General features: G+C 49.9%; 2 protein-coding genes across 4 annotated transcripts in view; one reads left to right on the forward strand and one right to left on the reverse strand.

Moving 5' to 3' along the window:
- Positions 1–371, forward strand: part of ACOT11 (acyl-CoA thioesterase 11) — a 65,067-nt gene extending 64,696 nt beyond the window's left edge. For all 3 annotated transcript variants that reach the window (XM_016185982.2, XM_060206266.1, XM_007518032.3), the window contains exon 16: positions 71–371. In XM_016185982.2, coding sequence (XP_016041468.1) covers positions 71–226 — 156 coding nt within the window. In that variant the 3' untranslated portion in view covers positions 227–371. The remainder of the gene's footprint in view (positions 1–70) is intronic.
- FAM151A (family with sequence similarity 151 member A) lies at positions 291–19,736 on the reverse strand. The gene is made up of 8 exons (XM_007518048.3): positions 19,477–19,736; positions 18,367–18,513; positions 12,946–13,098; positions 9,827–9,986; positions 5,049–5,273; positions 3,706–3,845; positions 2,131–2,268; positions 291–1,019 (listed from the first exon to the last, which is right to left on the reverse strand). Exons 1-8 carry the CDS (start codon positions 19,598–19,600, stop codon positions 346–348), a joined length of 1,761 nt encoding a protein of 586 aa, XP_007518110.1. The 5' UTR covers positions 19,601–19,736; the 3' UTR covers positions 291–345.
- Positions 19,737–19,991: the final 255 nt, after the last annotated feature.

Below are 19,991 nucleotides of genomic sequence, written 5' to 3' on the forward strand. Positions count from 1 at the left end.
CCTCCCTGCCTGGTGCCCACCCACCCCTGCCCCAGCCCAGTATCCCTGAGTGTGGCTCTCTGTCCCACAGGTGTCTTATTACAATCAGGCCACCCCAGGCCTTCTCAGCTATGTGACCACCAACGTGGCCGGCCTCTCCTCGGAGTTCTACACCACCTTCAAAGCCTGTGAGCAGTTCCTCTTGGACAACCGCAGCGAACTGGCTCCCAGCCTCCAGACCCTCTAGCAACCGTACGAGGTCTTCCCTCTCCAGCCACACTTCACCCAGCCCCCAAGGACATACAAACAGGTGCAGACAGAGGCGTTTATTCCCCACCAGACCCCTGGGAGAAGGGACAGAGGTGGTCAGTCTCTGCTGGCTGCTGCCTGCAAGTCTTCCCGGAACCCTGGGTGCAGCCTGTAGTAGACTCGAGTCCTGTCCACGGCCCTGGCTGCCAGCAGCGCTGTCCGCACGGAGGTGAAGCTGCCCCTCTTAGGGCTGTGCTCTACCACCACAGTGGCCCTGGGGGAGGCCTCCAGCAGCCTGGCCACGACTCCAGCCGTGCTCTGGCCCAGTGGCCTGGCCTGCAGCTGGAAGGACACGGGCTGCCAGAGGCCCTGGCATAGCCGCAACATGTCTGTGAGCAGCTGCTCCCCATAACCTTGGCCCAGCACCTCCTCGGGCCAGCCTGGCGCCACTGTCACCTGGGGGAAGACCTCGGCCACAGCCGTGAGCAGCTCTCCACCCTCCATGTGGCCAGGGACAGCAAAACTGCCATGGGAGATGGTGGCCCCCACCCACACAGGCCGGGACAGCTTTCCCAGGGTGGAGAGTCGTGCCAGCAGGGTCAGGGTGGGACGGAGAGCAGGGGGCTGAGATATGTACAGATGGACACCCCAGCGCTCCCACCGTGTGGCTAGCTGCAGCAGGCATGACTCCAGAGTCAGGGCAGGGCTGCCCGAGGCCAGGACGATGGGCACAGGGGCCCCAGCTGCAAGCCTCTGGAGGCCGACGTCCAGCAGGATCATGCCTTCCCTGTCTGGATGCAGGGACAGAGAATCAGCGCAGGGAGGCCAGAGGGTACTGTTAGAGGGGGCAGAGCAGGAACAGGGGCAGCTGGCGAGGAGGATCTGGGTCTGGGCTCTGGGTGGAAGGACCAATTTTATTTTATTTTATTTTTTGCCACTAGAGTTATCTCTGGGGCTTGGTGTTGGCAGTATGAATCCACTGTTCCTATTGGCCATTTTCCCCCTTGTTTTTGATAGCACAGAGAGAAATGGAGGGAGGGAATGGAGAAATAGAGAGGGAGAGAGAAAGATAGACACTTACAGACTGCTTCACCGCCCATAAATCATCTTTCCTGCAGGTGGGGAGCATGGCTCAAACTCGGGTCCTTGTGCATGCTACTGTGTACACTCAACCAGATGCACCACCACCTAGCCCCAAGTTCATTTTAAAAAAAAATTTATTTATTTACTTACTCCCTTTTGTTGCCCTTGTTGTTTTGTTGTAGTTATTATTGTTGTCATCGTTGTTGGATAGAACAGAGAGAAGTGGAGAGAGGAGGGGAAGACAGAGAGGGGGAGAGAAAGACAGACACCTGCAGACCTGCTTCACCACCTGTGAAGTGACTCCCCTGCAGGTGGGGAGCCGGGGGCTCGAACCGGAATCCTTACACCAGCCCTTGCGCTTTGTGCCACCGGTGCTTAACCTGACGCCCCCCTAAATTTATTTTTATGATTAATTTCTTATTTTTGTCATTGCAACTCTGAGGAGATTTATTAAGAGAGATGTGAGTGTCAGAGAGAGATAGAGAGATAGTTCAGCACCAGAGTTTCCTTCAATGCCATGGTAGCCAGGCTTGAGGTTGGGTTGTGTGCATGATAGGTGAGCTATTTCTCCAGCCCTAAGGGAGCTGCTTCAGAACTGTGTTCTGGTGCTGTGGAATGACATTAGCTGTTATTTCAGCTTCCTAGCCCTTGCCTATGACAGTCCCTCTCTTCCTCAGCCTCCTCTGACTGAGGGCTGAAGGGCACCAAGCTCTTACTTAACACCATAGCATCTTACCTACTCACCAGATAGCCAATGTGCTGCCATGGAAACAGAGACATGAGGTACCACTCCAAGCAAAGGGGCTGCAGCTGCCTTACCTGGAAACTGAACTGTTGCTGTTCCTTCCTGGATTTCAGGGACCAGCCACTCCACATTCAGACCATCATCCCCTGGAGCCTGGAGACTGGGGACCAGGCTGCCCCCGGTGTAGTAGACTCGCTCCCGAGTGGTGTTCACTGTGGGGCCCAAATTGCCAAAATAAGTGGCTGCCCCCACAGCACCACACACTCTCCAAACCTCACATCGGCCTGCCAGCCAGCTGGGACCCCTGCTTTGTAGTTTATCAGAAGTGATTGCCTGCTATATGAAGATCCTTGGGGCGGGGGGGGGGGGGGATGTGGAAATGAACCCTGGTGACAAAAATCCTGTAAACCATCATGTCTTCAATAAAGTGATACTGGAGTTGGAAAGAAAAAAGGGAGGAGAAAAAAAAAATAATACCTTCTAGGGGCTAGGTGATGGCTCACCAGAGTTACAGGTGTTGGGTGGCGGTACACCCAGTTAAGCACAAATAGTACTAAGGATCCAAGCAGGATCTGGGTTTGAGCCCTCGCTCCTCCCCACCTGCAGGGGGGATGGATGATTCAGAAGTGGTGAAGCAGGTCTGCAGGTGTCTATCTTTCTCTCTCCCTCTTTCCCCCCCTCTCAATTTTTCTCTGTCCTACCCAATAAAATGGGAAAACAATGGCGACCAGGAGCCGTGGATTCGTAGTGCTGGCACAGAGTCCCAGTGATAACCCTGGAGGCAAGAGAGACAGACAGAGAGAGAGAGAGAGAGATTGGGGGAGAGAGAGGAATAGGAAAGAGAAGACCTGTTACTGGGGCTTAAGACCCCAGTCTCTACCTTCAGGGGCATAACTTCATGAGTGGTGGAGCAGTGCTGCTGCTTTCTGCCTCTCTCCTCTCTCTTCCTCCCTTCCTCTATATTTCTGTCAAGGAGAAGAAAAAGGGAAACATTGGCTGTTGAGATTGGTGAAGCTAGCTAGGCACTGAACCTCTGTGAGAACCCTGATGGAAAAGAGAAAAAGAATATTCTGTAATCAGCAGGCAGAGCTGCTGGAATTGGAACTGACTCCCTACACCCTACGTGGCTCTCCAGGTTGGAACGCTGGGTCTGGAGGGTGCCTTTGAGATGGCTTAGGTAGGGCTGAAAGAACAAGGGACTCAGACAGGGAACAGGAGGCAGGCCCTGGATCACTGATTAGGGGGTATGTCTGAAGCACTGGAGTGACCCCCAGAGTAGGGGGAGTTTTGGGGGTGGGGCCTGCTGGGTCCCAGCCTGAGCTGTGTCTCCAAGAAGCAGAAGAGCTTTGTATACATGACTGTTCTGAACCCACGTGGATTATAAGGCAAATTCAGCGAGGGATATGATTGATTCTAGGGTCTGGCACCCCAGAGGTTCTATAAAGGCAAATTCAGCGAGGGATATGATTGATTCTAGGGTCTGGCACCCCAGAGGTTCTCAAATTGATTCCTTCCCCCTCTTCCACCTAAGAGTTTCCCTTCCGATGTCTCCCCTCACCCAACTTTGTTCCCCAAGTGCTGTCCAGTGCAGCATCAACCCCCACCAACTTCCACTTCGCCCTTCCCGGCACCCTCAGGCTGCCACCTACAGGCCAGCTCCTTGAACTGCGACATGACAGGCTCCATGAGGTCGTAGTAGACTTGATGGGGGGCAGTATTGTCCCGGATATAAAGGAGGTCCTCCACCTTCACGGGCTCTGGGGAGCTCTGCCACACCGTCAGGCTGTACCTGGGTCCAGAGAGTGGGTGGACTCAGCCCCCCGCTTGGCCCCAGAAAGGCCTTCCACCCCAATCAGAACAACAGTGCATCTGGGCAGGGCTGGGGTGCCTGACGTCCCACTTCCCACCGTTCCCCTTTTCCCTGCCTCTCTCTTCCCTGGAGGGTAGTGGGGGGGCAGAAATAGCTATGGGAACAGTGATGGAAAGCAGAGATGGGGTGGGGAACACGACTATCCTGCCTCCTCATTTGGAAAGCCTGTTTCTGGTCCTGACTTAGGGAAGGGACAGAAGGAGGCGGGCACAGAAGATTGGCAGAGAGGCCAAGCATGAGCTGGGTAAAAGGCAGATAACTGTGAGAGCAGCTGAAGGAGGGGCAGGGCTGTTGGCGCCCCAGAGCTATCCTGGAGCACAAGTGGCTTCTGCAGCGCCAGGAGGCACCAGCTGCGGGAGGGCAGGTGAGCTGCAGTGGCGGTGCTTCAGATAGTCACAGTTACGGTCTAATGGAAAGTCTGCCTCAGGTAGTAGTGAGCATCCTGTTACCAAAGGTGTGCAAGCACAAGACAGGGGCACTGCTGATGACATGTGCACCAGCAGGGGTGGGGCTGCGTACTCTTTTATTTATTTATATATTTTAAAATATTTATTTATGTATTCCCTTTTGCTGTCCTTGTTGTTTTATTGTTGTCGTTGTTGTTGGATAGGACAGAGAGAAATGGAGAGAAGAGGGGAAGACTGAGAAGGGGAGAGAAAGACAGACACCTACAGACCTGCTTCACCGCCTGTGAAGCGACCCCCCTGCAGGTGAGGAGCCGGCAGCTTGAACCGGGATCCTTACTCTGGTTCTTGCACTTTGCGCCACCTGTGCTTAACTTGCTGTGCTACTGCCCAAGTCCCTGCATACTCTTTTTTTTTTTTTAATTTTTTATTTAGGAAAGGATTAGTGAACAAAAGCATAAGGTAGGAGGGGTACAACTCCACACAATTCCCAACACCCAATCCCCATAACCCACCCCCTCCCATGGTAGCTTTTCCATTCTCTATCCCTCTGGGAGCATGGACCCAGGGTCGTTGAGGGTTGCAGAAGGTAGAAGGTCTGGCTTCTGTAATTGCTTCCCCACTGAACATGCTCTTTAAGACCCTTTCAGCTGCAGAGTCTGGGGTTTAAGTAGCAGACAGTAGTGTCTGAAGGGAATAGGGGCCTGGCAGTGTTTACCTCTCAGACTGGCCCAGCAGCCAGCTGAAGTGGGGCCAGGCAGCTCGCAGCAGGATGGCCCGCACAGGGAAGGTGACCCTTTGTGGCAGGGATCCCACCAGCTCCTGCATCTTCTCCACCATGGCCCGAGTGTACGTGTGATTCAGGAATGGTGGCAGGTACATGGTGGTCCAGCCTGGAGACAGGGTGGCCTTGGGGTACTTCTCCTGCACCAAAGCCAGAAACCTATAGGCAATCAGAGATGCTGGTCTCTAATGGAAAGAGACAGGCAATGAGGGGGCCGGGAGGTGGTGCACCTGGTGAAGTGCCCATCGTAAAGAGCACAAGGATACACTTAAGGATCCTGGTTCGAGCCCCTGGCTCCCCACCTGCAGGGGGGTTGCTTCACAGATGGTGAAGCATTGGGGACCGGGCCATAGTGCACCAGATTAAATGCACATAGCACAAATAGTGAAGCAGGGCACAGGGCTGCAGGTCTCTCACTTTCTCTCTCTCTCTCTCTCACCTTTCAATTTCTCTCTGTTCTATCCAATGGGAAAAAAAAGACCATCATCAGGAGCAGTGGATTCGTAGTGGCAGCACAGAGCTCCAGCAATAACCCTGGAGGCAAAAACAAAAACAAAAAAATAGGCAAAGAGAGTGAGAGAGACCACAGCACTGAAGCCTCCTCCAGTGCGTTGGGACTGGGCTTGAACCCGGGTTATGTGCACGGCAAAGCAGCACACTACTATGCAAGTGAGACATTTCACAGGCCTGGGTTATGTGCACGGCAAAGCAGCACACTAGTATGCAAGTGAGGCATTTCACAGGCCTGGAAATGCTGGTGTTTTAGAATCTGCCAGTCTTTCCCTTGTTTCTTGGGTTCCCAATGTGGTGTAGGGAGCAGTAGGGCCTGTTGCAATGATAATGTAAGGGCAGAGGCCAAGTCTTAAGGAACCTAAGTGGCTAGTTCAAGGTCTCACAAAGAAGGCCTGGGCTTTGGGGTCAGGAAGGGCTGGGTTTAGGCCATGACTGTGACTCTGGGCAGCTCTTTCCAACTTTCTGGTTCTCAAAATGGCACCCTTCCGGGGGTGCTGGGTGTGTGATCAGGCTCAGCTGTGGGGTCTGGCTCTGTTAGCTGTGACAGTCCCTGAAGTCTCCATTTTCATTTTTAAATTTCAATTTGTGATGCAATGCAAAATTTAATAAATACTACTTCTCCTTTCTTAAACTATTAAGTGAAAAAAAAAAAACCCGAGTTTTTCAAACTGGTTTATATTATTATTATACCAGAGCACTGCTCACCTCTGGCATATGGTGTTACTGAGGATTAAACCTGGGACCTCAGATCCTCAGGTATGAAAATCTTTCTGTATAACCACTATGCTGTCTCCTGGACTATCATGTGGCTGCTTTTCAAATCTTAGCTTGAAAAGCACAATAAGGGACTAGACTGTGGCCAGCAAGATAGCTCACCTGGAGGGTGCCCACACTGCCGTGCACGCCGCTAGGGTTTAGCCCAGCCTCCACTCCTCTAGAGGAGCTTCTGGGGCCGGACAGTGTCTTTGTCTCTTTCTCTTTCTGTCTGAAAAAGTTCCCCTGAAACAGTAAGTCTCTGGCGATGACAAAACAAACAAACAAATAACCTGGAGGGATGGAATTATTGGTTGGTTGAGTGGGAGGGTGGATGGATGGATGGATGGATGATGAAGAAATAGGTGGTAAACAGTAGGGACTTAGAATCTGAAAAGCCTGACTTTGAGCCTTAGCTCTGCACCATGTATTAGACACAAGCAGATCATTTAACTTCGAGGAGGTAGGTTCTTAATTTAAAAAAAACCATTTTTAATCTATTTATTATTATAGTAACAGAGAAATTGAGAGAGGAAAGGGAGGTAAAGAGGGAGACAGACTGAGGGACACCTGCAACCCTGCTTCACCACTTTTGAAGCTTTCCCCCTGCAGGTGGGGGCCAGGGGCTCAAACCTCAGTCCTTGTGCACTGCAATGTCAGCACTTAACCAGGTGCACTACTGCCTGGCTCCGAGGTAGTTTCTTAATAAAAATGAAGTCAGGTTGACTAGTGAGATAGAATAATGGTTATGCAAAGAGACAGCCATACCTGAAGCTCCAATGTCCCAAGTTCAATCCCCAGCACCATCATAAACCAAAGCTGAGGGAGTCAGACGGTGGCGCAATGGGTTAAGCACAGGTGGCACAAAGCGCAAGGACCAGTGGAAGGATCCCGGTTTGACCCCCCCCCCCTCCTCCCTACCTGCAGGGGAGTCACTTCATAAGCGGTGAAGCAAGTCTGCAGGTGTCTTATCTTTCTCAGCCCCTCTCTGTCTTCCCCCCTCTCTCTCTCTCCATTTCTCTTTGTCCTATCCAACAACATCGACATCAATAATCACAACAATGTTAAACAAGGGCAACAAAAGGGAAAATCAATCAATCAATATATATATATATAAGAAAAAGAAAAAAAAAAAACCCAAAGCTGAGCAGTGCTCTGGTTTTAAAAAAAATGCAATCAGGCTGGCCCACTGCCTGACCACTCTTTGTTCCTTGAGGTGTCCTGTCCATTTTCACTCAGTTTTTTTTTAATTTACTTTTTAATTTACCCTTTTGTTGCCCTTGTTTTTTTTTAATTAAAAAAAATTTTTTTACTGTTTTTTTTTTTTGTGCCACCTCAGTGTTTCTATCCTGAATCAGGCCTGTCCTTTGACTACAGTGTGTATTATTTTCTTGTATTTAACTAAATACCCTATTACTACTTGTGGCACATGGAGTCAGGCTTTTCTCATTTCTCTAGATCAAGCCCACACTCCACTGCTGGTGTGCAACTTTTTTCCTTAAAAAAAAAAAAAAATCTATATTCTACTAAAACATAATAAATTAAGATTACCTACTTCACATTTAATCTAAGAGTCAAATGTTGGGGCCAGGTGGTGCAGCACCCAGTTGAGGGCTCATATTACAGTGCACAAGGACCTGGGTTCAAGCTCCTGGTCGCTGCCTGCAAGGGCAAAGTTTCACAAGTGGTGACGCAGTGGTATAGGTGTCTCTCTCTGTGTCTATCAACCCCATTCCCTCTCAGTTTTTATCTGTCTCTACCCAAAACAAATAAATAGATAAAATATTTAAAAACAATTAAAAAACTGTACTGGGTGGGGGAGATAGTATAATTGCTATGGAAACAGACTCTCATGCCTGAAGTTCCAAAGTCCCAGGTTCAATCCCTCACACCACCATAAGCCAGAGCTGAGCAGTGCTCTGGAAAAAACCAAAACAACAAACCATACTCAACTACAATACTGTCCACATCTATCTCAGAAAATGTATTTTTACTGTCTTCTTAAACAAATAAACAATAAAGATGTCTGAGGCAGCAAAGGTCCAAAGTTCAATCCTCAGCACCACCATAAACGGGCTGAGCAAGTACTCTGGTAAAATAAGTAAATAAAGTAACTTTTTTTAAAAAAAAAGAATTGAATTAAATTGTTTAAGTACTTAAATTAGTTCCCAAGATACATAACACTCAACATACTGAATCTCAACTATTGTTAGCTTCCTCATCTACAAATTGGCAGGTGGGGGGTAAGGGGGTACTCCCAATCCGGGGACCTGGGAGGAGGCACAGTGGATAAAATGTTGAAACATAAGGTCTTGAGTTTGATCACTGGCATTGCATATGCTAGAATGATGCTCAGGTTCTCTCTTTCATAAGTAAAATAATCAGGCCGGGTGGTGGTGGCACACCTGGTTGAGCGCACATATTACAATGTTCAAGGACCCGGGGAGCCTCTGGTCCTCCCCTGCAGAGGAAAAGCTTCGCACATCGTCTCTCTGTCTCTCTCCCTCTCTATCATTCCATTCCCTCTTGATTTTTAAAAAGTTTTTTTTTTTAATTATTTATTTTCCCTTTTGTTGCCCTTGTTGTTTTACTGTTGTTGGATAGGACAGAGAGAAATGGAGAGAGGAGGGGAGGACAGTGAGGGGGAGAGAAAGACAGACACCTGCAGGCCTACGTCACTGCTTGTGAAGTGACTCCCCTGCAGGTGGGGAGCCGGGGGCTCGAACCGGGATCCTTACACCGGTTCTCATTTGTTGCACCACCTGCGCTTAACCTGATGCATTACCGCCCGACTCCCTCCCTCTTGATTCCTATATCTCTATCCAATAAAGCTAATCCAAAAATGCCTCATAAATAAATAAACAAATAAATCTTTTTAAAAAGACAGTCCCAACCTGGCACTGGCATGTAAGGATCATGTCGGGTCAGTGGTCTCTTTATGTCCCTTTGGTCCTTCTTCATACACTGTGGGAAGCTTGGAGCTGCTGTACGCGATGGGTGAGTGCTCTTAGTGGCGGTGCTGGGGTTTCAGGGGAGCTGGGACAAGACCCAGCACTTTAGCTTTTTCCAGATGACCCTACCCTGGTGCCTGGGTATACACAGAGGTCTGGGCCCCATCTGCACTGCTGAAGTCCAAAGTCAAGTAGGATGTCAAGCTGATAAACAACCGTGACAGCCAGTGACACCAGGGTTGTTAGGAGGAAGTGTGGGGCTGAGGACCCTGGTGGAAGTTCTGGGATGTCAGAGAATTTTCTGGAAAAGGAAATGTGTGTCTCTGTGTTAGGGAAGACATCTAAAGCAGGGGGGAAGAGTATATGCCCAAAGGCTCAGAGATGAGACCACATGGTGTGGCTGGAGGCAAAATGTGGAGAAGGGCCCCTGAGCATGTCTTGTGCCAGGCCTGACAGACAGAGCTGGACACAGCCGGGGCAGAGACCAACACTCACTGTGTGGCGTTGACCTCCACGGACAGGGGCACATTGGGACCCTTCAGGATGTCGGCGTTGATCCACACAGGCCTCTGCACTCTCCCTTGCTGGGTCAGCTGCTTCAGGAGATCCAGGGAGGGACCCACAGCTTTGAGGCTCTTGAAGTCCAGCTTGATTCCTGTGGAGATGGGCTGGTGTGGTGGGGGTGCTTAGGGAGGTGGCCCTTGTTGCTCAGGGGAGAAGGAACAGGACTTCCTGGGATAGACAGCAGGTGTGACTTGAATGAAGGGGCATAAAGAAGTAATAAGGTGGTAGATTCCTGCTGGGTATGAGAAAGGGTGTTTTCTGTTTTTGCTGCCAAGGATTTTGTTGGGATTTCATGTCCCTCACCACCAACTATAAGGTAAGAGACAGGAAAGGAAAGACAGAGAATGAGATACCTCCACACCAACCCACTGCTTGTAGAGCTTTGCTTCCCTTCATGTGGTTGCTGGAGGTAGGAGGGGTCTTTGTGCATGGTCAACTGTGCACTCCACCTGGTAAGCTGTCTCTCTTGGACCCTGGGTTTTCTTTTAATTGGATAGAGACAGAGAGAGAAATTGAGAGGGGAAGGGGAGATCAAGAGATAAAGAGTGAGAAAGAGAGAGCCAGTGAGTGAGAGAGAGAGAGAGAAACACCTACTCACCACTGATGAAGCTTTCTCTCTGCAGGTGGGGACTGGGGACTCGAACCAGGGTCCTTGAGCATTGTAACATGTGTGCTCAACCAGGTGCACCACCCCCTGTCCCCTTCCCCCCCGCGTTTTTAAAGATCTTATGAGTGTTGGGATCCACCATAGTTTAGCTCTATCTTACACAGTGCCAGGGAATGATCCAAGCAAGGAATATATTTTGATGACCCTTCTGTTAGCCATGAAGAAGTGTTTCTGCAGGAGTGAGTCCCTGTCCCGAGGGGCAGGGGCAGGGATGCAGAAACCAGCTGTGTACGTGTTTGGGATTTGGGGCATCTGAAACAAAACAAAACAAAAATAACCCTAATTCTTTGACAGGGTCGATACTGAAGGTCTTATGCCACCAGAGCCTGCGGGGGAGTGATTCAGCCTTCAGGAAGGTCTTAACAGATGGGCAATTTTGGTAGAGGAAGGTCCCTGGGTGAACGAAGCCCTTTCCTTTCAGGGTGGTGAGGGACGGGGAGAAGGGAATGAATGGTGGGTGGTGAAGCTGCAAAGTTGATTCTTGAGAAGCCAAGCCAAGGAGACCATGCTTCGTCCTGAGGGCAACAGAGAGCCATGGAGGGTCAGAGCGGGAAGCAACATGACAAATTTGACATTTTGGAAAGCTCACTCAGGTATATTTGTGTGGTGGTGGTTGAAGAAGAGGCATTGAGTTTGGAGACAGTGAGGAAGGAGATCCAGGGGAGAGAGTGAGAGAGAGGGAGAGAGAAGGGGCTGGGTGGCGGTGCTCTTGGTTGAGTGTACAAGTTACAGTGTGTAAGGACCCAGGTGCAGGGGGAAGGCTTCACAACGTGAAGCAGTGTTGCAGGTGTCTCTCTGACTCTTTCCCTCTCGATCACCCCTTTCCTCTCAATTTCTGGTTTTCTCTAGCCAATAAATAAAGACAATAGAATTAAAAATTTATTTATTTATTTATTCCCTTTTTGTTGTCCTTGCTGTTTTACTGTTGTAGTTATTATTGTTGTCTATCTTCATTGTTGGATAGGACAGAGAGAAATGGAGAGAGGAGGGGAAGACAGAGAGGGGGAGGAAAGATAGACACCTGTAGACCTGCTTCACCACTTGTGAAGTGACTCCCCTGCAGGTGGGGAACTGGGGGCTCAAACCAGGATTCTTACACTGGTCCTTGCCCTTTGTGCCACATGCGCTTAGCCCGCTGCGCTACTGCCCGACTCTCTGATAATAAAAAATTTTAAAAAGAGAAGGAGAAGACATAAGTGGGGTTGGATCAAGGACACAGGATTAAGGGTAAGAATCAACAGATGTGGGTCAGGCAGGTGGTGGCGATATGGTACAAGTGCAAGGCCCTGAGCAAGGATCTCGGTTCAAGCTCTTGGCTCCTCACCTGCAGGGGTGGTTGCTTCACAAGATTCTCTCTCCCTCTCTCTCTCTTCCCCATCCCTCTCAATTTCTCTCTGTCCTATCCAGAAAATTGAAAAAAAAAAAAAATGGCCACAAGAGCAGTAGATTCATAGTGCAGACGCTGAGCCCCAGCAATAACCCTAGAGGCAATCAGTCAATCAATCAGTCAATCAATAAGTAAGAATCAACAGATCCAGCAGCTGAGTGCACCCAGCAGGGAGTGAGGGAGAGGGCGTGTTAAGGGTGGTGCCCAGGTGGGGGAGATAGTAATGGTTATGCAAAGAGACTCCCATGCCTGAATTTCTAAAGTTCCAGATTGAATCCCCAGTCAGAGCTCAGCAGTGCTCTGGTAAAACAAAGCTTAGATTCTGTTATCTGGAGTTGGTCCCAGGAGCTAGGAGGGAAGGGTGGGTTTGGTTTTGAACTTAAGGTATCCAGTTAACAAGAAATCCTGGGGAAACAGCTGAATGTGTTTGGCACACACATAGCTGGCTTCTGCATCCCCACCCCCCAACCCCACCCCTCACCCCTCTACCCCTTGGGACAGAGGCTCACTCCTACAGAAGCACTGCCTTCCTCTCTGGGTTGCTTCCTATCTTTTTTGTTTTTTTAACTTTATTTATTTGTTATTGGATAGAGACAGAGAGAAATTGAGAGAGAAAGAGAGATAGAGAGGAAGAGAGACAGAGAGACACCTGCAGACCTGCTTCACTGCCTGTGAAGTGACTCCCCTGCAAATGGGGAGCCTGGGGCTTGAACCGGGATCCTGACAGGTCCTTGTGCTTTGTGCCACGTGCGCTTAATCTGCTGCGCTACTGCCTGACTCCCAGTTGCTTCCTATCTTGTAGTGTCCCATCTTTCACCTCTTCAGCCTTCCAGGAGCCGGGACCTCCACAGCATTGGGATAAGCAGCCCAGATGTCCAATTATGAGCAATGGTGGGCTTGCCCTCTCAGTGAAGAGACCCCCCCCTCACACCCCAGTACCTGTTGCTCCAAGACCCTCAGCTGGAGAAGGTGGAGGGGGCCGCCAGAGGTCCTTACCCTTCCAAGAAGAAGCCAGCACGGTCTCCAGCCAGTGCTCCAGGGTGTTGTCGCTGTAGATGAGTGGGGGATGGGCCATGATGGGGACCTCCGTCTCGTTGACTGTGCCGAACCCTTCTACAGTGACATCCGCCTCCAACACCATGACGTCGCCTGGGCCAGAGGCACAACCCAATGGGTTCTCTCTTTTAAACAAGCGTTCCCATTGCCAAAGCACTGTGCATTTCTGGTAGCACATTTAGAAAAATACAACAAGAACTATGAATCCCATCCCCCCATTATTCATATTCTTATGTTTCCTTCACTTAAAAAAAAAGCCTTATTAATTATTAACTGGATAGAGACAGGGAAATCCAGAAGGAAAGGAGAGATAGAGAAGGAGAGACAGACATCTGCAGCACTGCTTCACTGCTCATGAAATTCCCTGCAGGTGGGGGCCAGGGGCTTGAACCTAGGTCCTTGTGCTTTGTAATGTGTGCTCTCAACCAGATAGATGTACCACCATCTGGTCCCTCTTCCACTTTTGTCTGTGCATAGTTTTCGGTAGTTGAGACCACACTGCATTTATGTAAGTTCTCATCATTTTCTTTCAACATGATGATACAGTTGCACAATATTTTATACTTCATGAGAAGAGAGAGAGAGAGAAAGAGAGAGAGAGAGAAAGAGAGAGAAAAAGAGAGAGAGAAGGGGGGAATGCAGAAGAACTGATGCACCATGATTCTGTCAGCCCTAATGCCCTTAATTCTGATTTGGACACTTAGGAAGTTTCTAATTTCTGTCTTTTTGCTTCTAGGAATCATTCACACTTCCCTGATTTTCTGATGATTTCTCATCTCTGCTCATGAAATTTGAGTTAGGGCAATGCTGGGTGTGTTAAATTTTTTTTTTTTTCCCCTAGAACAACACTTGGCCCTGGCTTATGATGGTACTGGGGATTGAACCTAGGACTCCAGAGCAGCAAGCATAAAGGTCTTTTTGCCTAACCATTAGCTGCTGTCTCCCTGATCCTGCAGGGTCATTTCTTAAACTGTGTGCTCTCAAATTACTCTGGAGAAAATTTGTTCTGATCCATGATCTTGCCTCAGTATGCACAGACTTGCCCAACTCCCTGCACCTAGCTAGCACTGAGCACTGTCATTCTTCTTCCCCTTCCTCCTCCTCTTCCCCTCCTCCTCCTCCTCCTCCTCCTTCTTTTTTTGCCTCCAGGGTTATCGCTGGAGCTCATTGCCTGCACTACAAATCCACTGCTCCTGGCAGCCTTTTTTCCCCCATTGTCGCTGCTGCTGTTATTGTTGTTGGATAGGACAGAGAGACATTGAGGGAAGAGGGGAAGACATAAAGGAGGAGAGAGAGAGAGAGAGACACCTGCAGACCTGCTTCACCACTTGCAAAGCGACCCCTCCTGCAGGTGGGAAGCCGGGGGCTCGAACCGGAGTCCTTGCTCTCTGCACTATGTGTGTTAACCCAGTGTTCTGCCACCTGGCCTCTTTTTTTTTTTTTTAAGTTATTTTATTATTATAAAAGCAGACCTGATTTTTCTCTGTGCCATCTGCTGTGGCTGCCTTGCATCTATCTGTTCTTCTGTTGCTCATGGCAACATGTCTTTACTATATGAGAACTATTTTAATGTAATTAATATAAGCTCTTGATATTAAATGAATTATTTTGTGGGCCAGAAAGATAACTCTCTGGATAAGGTGTATGTAGCCCAGGATCCACATGGGGAGGTGTGTTGGTACCAGACTTCCTCAAGTGCTGCTCTCTCTCTCTCTCTCTCCTCTCAAAAACAAGGCAATCTGGAGTGGTGAAAATGCACATGTGTGAGGTCCTGGATTTGCCCCCCCCCCATGACTTTATTTAATTAATCAAGTTCCTGATAGGGAGAGACCAGAGTTCTGCCCCAGAATAATCAGAACCCCATGCATGTGAGGCTGGGACCACTAGATCACATCTTAATTCACACAGGTAAGTGGGTTAGGTGGTGGCTCACCCAGTTGGTCGTACATGTTGCCATGTGCAAGGACCTGGGCTCAAGCCCCTAGCCCCCACCTGTGGGTGCGGGGGGACGGTGGTTCACAAGCAGTGAAGATGTGATTCAGGTCTCTCCCTCTCTCCTGCCTTTCTATCTCTCCCTTCCCTCTCAATCTCTCTATCAAATCACTCAATCAATCACACAGTTAATTCCACTGGGTGATGTCTGGTCCCTCCTTTCCAGAGTTCAATCTAGGAGAGGGCTAAAACCAAGATATTCCCAGTGGGAGGAGATACTGGGACACCTGGCCAGAGACACTGTTCATCTGAAGCTGTAGTGGAGGGACAGCTGGCAGCTCCAGTACCACAGAAGCCTCGCCTCTCCTGGCTCACACGCACCGCTTCCTGAATGCCTCTCCCACTCTTTCCCTGCTCCCCTCCATTCTCTACACACACTGGAGTGAGGGCTCAGCACATGCCTGGGACATAATGGCGTCTCAGCATCATAAAGACCTCTGTCGCTATCACATGTTCCTTGCCTGGTACGAGAGGTGGTTTTATCATCCTACCAGCCTACATTTTGCAAAGGGCAACATCTGATCTGCAGGAAGGTGAAGTCACTGGGTCACATCACTTCACTGGGAATTGGCTCCGGGTAAAACTGGAACCTGTAACTGTCTCATCCCCGGGTCTTCACTCTGACCCTTTTCCACACAGATGTGGAATCTGGCCAAGTTGACATCATCAGCTTAACTCCACCACTAGCACTGAATTCCATGAGCTATGCTGAGGGGACCTCTCTGTGCTCCCCGTTGTGGGATATGTTCTTTTTTTTTTTTTTTTTTTTTGCCTCCAGGGTTATCCATAGGGCTTGGTGCCTGCACTATGAATCCACTGCTCCCAGAGGCCATTTTCCCCCCCTTTGTTGCCCTTGTTGACAGAGAGAAATCTAGAGAGGAGGGGAAGACAGAGAGAGGGAGAAAAATAGATACCTGCAGACCTGCTTCATCACTTGTGAAGCGACCCGCTCTGCAGGTGAGGAGCCGGGGACTCAAACTGGAATCGTTACAATGGTTCTTGTGCTTTCACCTGGCCCCCAGTGGAATACATTCTTTCAGGCCAAGGTCCCCTCTGATCATTGTCTCTTGCCCCAGGGCCAACCTGGGGTGAGTCAGGGAGTGGTCTGCACCTGGCCTTATCTCCCAGATAAAAGTCCTTCTACCCTGGCCTTGCTCATTCCTCAGGAGGAAGCATCTCTGGTCTTCTTATCATCAACTTTCAGACCATCAGTCTTCCAGTTCCTGAAGCAGCTCCACCCAGCTAGCAAAGACCTCTCTGCAGAGCGACATGCCTATCTCCCTCCTCCAGGAAGCCCTCCGTAGATCTCATTCATTCATTCATTCATTCAGCAAACTGTTCCCAAGCACTTAACTCCAGAGTCTCATCCCAAAACCTGGAACCCAAGGCCTTGTACTATTTCACACTGTGACCCTGTGTGGTAGGGCAGCTGGGGAAATGGCTAGAGCACTGGACTATCATAGCTGAGGTCGGTGGTTATACCCCCAGCATTACACATACTGGAGTGGTGCTCTGACTCGCCACTCTCTTTCTGTTTCATGTGAAACTTTCTTATAGCAAATTAAGTAAATCTTTTTTTTTTCTGCCTCCAGACTTATTGCTGGGGCTTGGTGCTGGCACTATGAATTCACTGCTCCTGGAGGCCACTCCCCCCTATTTTATTGGATAGGACAGAGAGGAATTGAGAGAGGAGGGGGAAATTGAGAAGGAGAGTGAAATATAGACACCTGCAGACCTGCTTCACCACTCCTGAAGTTTTCCCTCTGCAAGTGGGGAGCCAGGTCCTTGCACTTAGTATTATGTGTGTTTAACTGGGTACACTATTGACCACCTCCCTAGAATAAATCTTAAAAAAAAAAAAAAGAGGCGGGAGTCGGGCTATAGTGCAGTGGGTTAAGTGCAGGTGGCGCAAAGCGCAAGGACCGGTAGAAGGATCCCTGTTCGAGCCCCCAGCTCCCCACATGCAGGGGAGTCGCTTCACAAGCGGTGAAGCAGGTCTGCAGGTGTCTATCTTTCTCTCCCCCTCTCTGTCTTCCCCTCCTCTTTCCATTTCTCTCTGTCCGATTCAACAATGATGGCTACAACAATAAAACAACAAGGGCAACAAAAGGGAGTAAATAAATAAATATTTTTTTTAAAAAAAAAGAAAGGCTTGGGTTCAGAAGATAGCTCCCTGGGAGAGAGTATACTTTACCACATCTAAAGACCAGGGTTTGAACCCGTGGCTGCCATGTGGGTATGCCTGCAGAGAGGGGCTGCTCTAATAGAGAAGTGATGCTGTGGTGTCTCCCTGTCTCTGGCTCTCCCTCTCAAGAAACAATCATACACACACACACACACACACACACACCTTGTGTAGTTCTGCATTACAGCTTACACGTCCCTTCCTGAAATTGCTGAGTTTGCCAACAGTCCTGCAGGAGAGACTGTCTTCCTTGCTGAAATGCCATTATAAGGCAGAATAATGGAATAATGCAGTGATTCAGGGCATGGAACTGAGGGCTCTGGGTGCTCGTGCCGGCTTATTCACTGTCAAACAGCATGAGTGTGGGAAGGCCACCTGGCATCTCTGAGCCCATTTTCCTTTGGTCAAGAAATATCCATGAAGGAGGCTGGGGAGATAGTTCACTTGGATCCTGCACTGCTCTGCCACATGCATGACCTCGGTGTGAGCTCTTACCCACTGCTTTGGTGCTGTGATTTCATTTCATTCACTTATTTTTCTTTTTACCAGAGAATTTCTTAGGTCTACCTTATAATGGTGTTGGGGATTGAATCTGGGACCTAAGAGGCTCAGGCAGGAAAGTCTTTCTCATAATCACTAGGCTATCTCCCAGGCCCTTCCTTCTCTCTTAAATAAGTGGGAGCACCATGGATGGTGGGGCAGACTGCCTCCCTTCCTCTCTGAAATAAAAAGCTGGCACTAGAGTGATGGAATGGTGCATGCACAGGGCTCTGGCACCACAGGTCCCCACGAAGCAGGGTCAGTGGTACCTAGAAAACACGTGGAGAGTGTGTCAAGCAACCCACAGAGCCATCACCGGAGACTAAGGGGTCTGAAGCGCTTCTGGGGCATCAAACGCACAGCATTTGGTTGTCTTAAGCTTTGAGGGCACAGGCCTTCTTAGCAGGGATGGCTGTCACCTGAGAGGTTGGTGGCTGGGAGAGTGGCCAGAACATGGTGGCTCTGGAGCCAGGTGTCACCTGAGCAGGTCACTTCTGTCTCCCATTGGAGCATGACCAGATCCTGTTCTTAGCAGCAGATTGCCGTCTCCCAGATGGGCTCTGTGGACCCCACTGTCTAGTCCCCACATCTGCTGTACCTTCCCTCCACCCGGCGCTGGTCTGGCCCAGGGGCAGAGGACTTACTGTTCAGAGCGGCCTCCATCTCGGCACGGCTGTTGGCGGCGTGGTACCATGTGACCAGCAGGCCGTCCCGGCCACTGAGCTGGCCCTGGCTCAGCAGGTAATCCAGCATGTCTGCATCCACGCTGCAGGCCCCAGGCTGCACACACGCTGGAAGGGAAGGAGACAGGGGCTGTGAGGGTAAGCTTCCTGCCGGCCCAAGGGCACCCTTCTCTGAGCCCCTGTAACAGAGCTGTGGGACCTCATAGCTGTCCGTGTGGAGGCAAGGAAAGGCGTGGACTCCCAGCAGTCAGGGTGCTCTGACTCACCCCAAGCAGACAGGAGGACTTGAAGGTTAAGAAAAGCCTGGTAGAAGAGAGGGCAGCAGGGTCTGGGGAAGGGACTCAGCAGTAAAGCAAGGGCCTTCCATGCCTGAGGTCCTGGGGTTGGTTCCTGGCAGCACATGAGAGCTCAGAAACAACACAGGTGGGATTCTATGAATGGCAGAGTAGTGCTGTTTTCATGATGAAGGAAATTGAGTGACTCTGGAGATGGCACAGTGGATAAAGCACTGGACCCTTGAGTATGGGTTTCTATGTTCCATTCCTGTTATTTCATGTGTCAGAGTGGTGCTGTTCTTTTCTTTCTCTCAAATAAATTATTATTATTAATTATTATTATTTTTTAACCAGAACACTGCTCAGCTCTAGTTTGTGGTGGTTGTGTGGGGGATTGAACCTGGGACTTTGGGGTCTCAGACATGAATCTCTTTGCATAACCTTTATACTATCAACCTCCACCCTCAAATAAATTAAAGGAAAAACTAATTTAAAAAGGAAGAAAATTGGGCCAGGGAGACAGCATAATGGTTCTCATGCCTGAGGCTCAGAGGTCCCAGGTTCAGTCCTCAGCACCACCATAAGCCAGAGCAGAGAGCAGTGCTCTGGTGTCTCCTCCCCTCAACCTCTCTCCTTAAAATAAATAAAAATATTAAAAAAAAAAAAGTCAAAGGGGGAGGAAGAGGAGAAAATCGAACACTTGGGCAGACAGCTCAATGTGCAGAGCTCAGGACCTGGAGCAGGGAGGAACAAGCAGTGTGGGAAGCAGGCAGGTGACATGGCAGTGGGGTCCTACCTCGTGAGTTCAGTTTGGCCACCATCAAGCAGATGAAGACCACCAGAAGCACACTAGACCCACCGGCAAGGATCCACTTGACATGCCTCTTCGAGAAGGCCTTCTTGCAAGCACTGCCTGACATGGCTGTAGAATGACTCCAAATTGTCTCTTCACTTACGCAGTCCCTGGAGGCTCCCAGGACTCACGGATGAGGGGTGGGAGGACCCAGGCCTTTTGGTATCTCCTAACCTCCCTCAGGGTGATCTAGCTCCTGCAAGCCTGAAGTCCCAATGTGGAGAGGCCTCCTGAGGCCCCTCCTTCCTCCCCGCCCTACTCCTCCTCCCTCACTCTCAGGGGATCTTAGCAGGTCAAGCAGAAAAATCCTGCCACCTCCAAATGAACTTTGAGCACTTCAAGAAGCAGCAGGGGGCTGCACTGTTTGCCCCATCCTGGCCACAGGGAGACCAGCCCACACTGGACTTCACTGTCCCAGAGACTTGGGGGGCAAGTGTCTTTCCCTGGTTCTCTCCCTC

The sequence above is a fragment of the Erinaceus europaeus genome, chromosome 13, assembly GCF_950295315.1.
Source record: "Erinaceus europaeus chromosome 13, mEriEur2.1, whole genome shotgun sequence".
NCBI lineage: Eukaryota > Metazoa > Chordata > Mammalia > Eulipotyphla > Erinaceidae > Erinaceus > Erinaceus europaeus.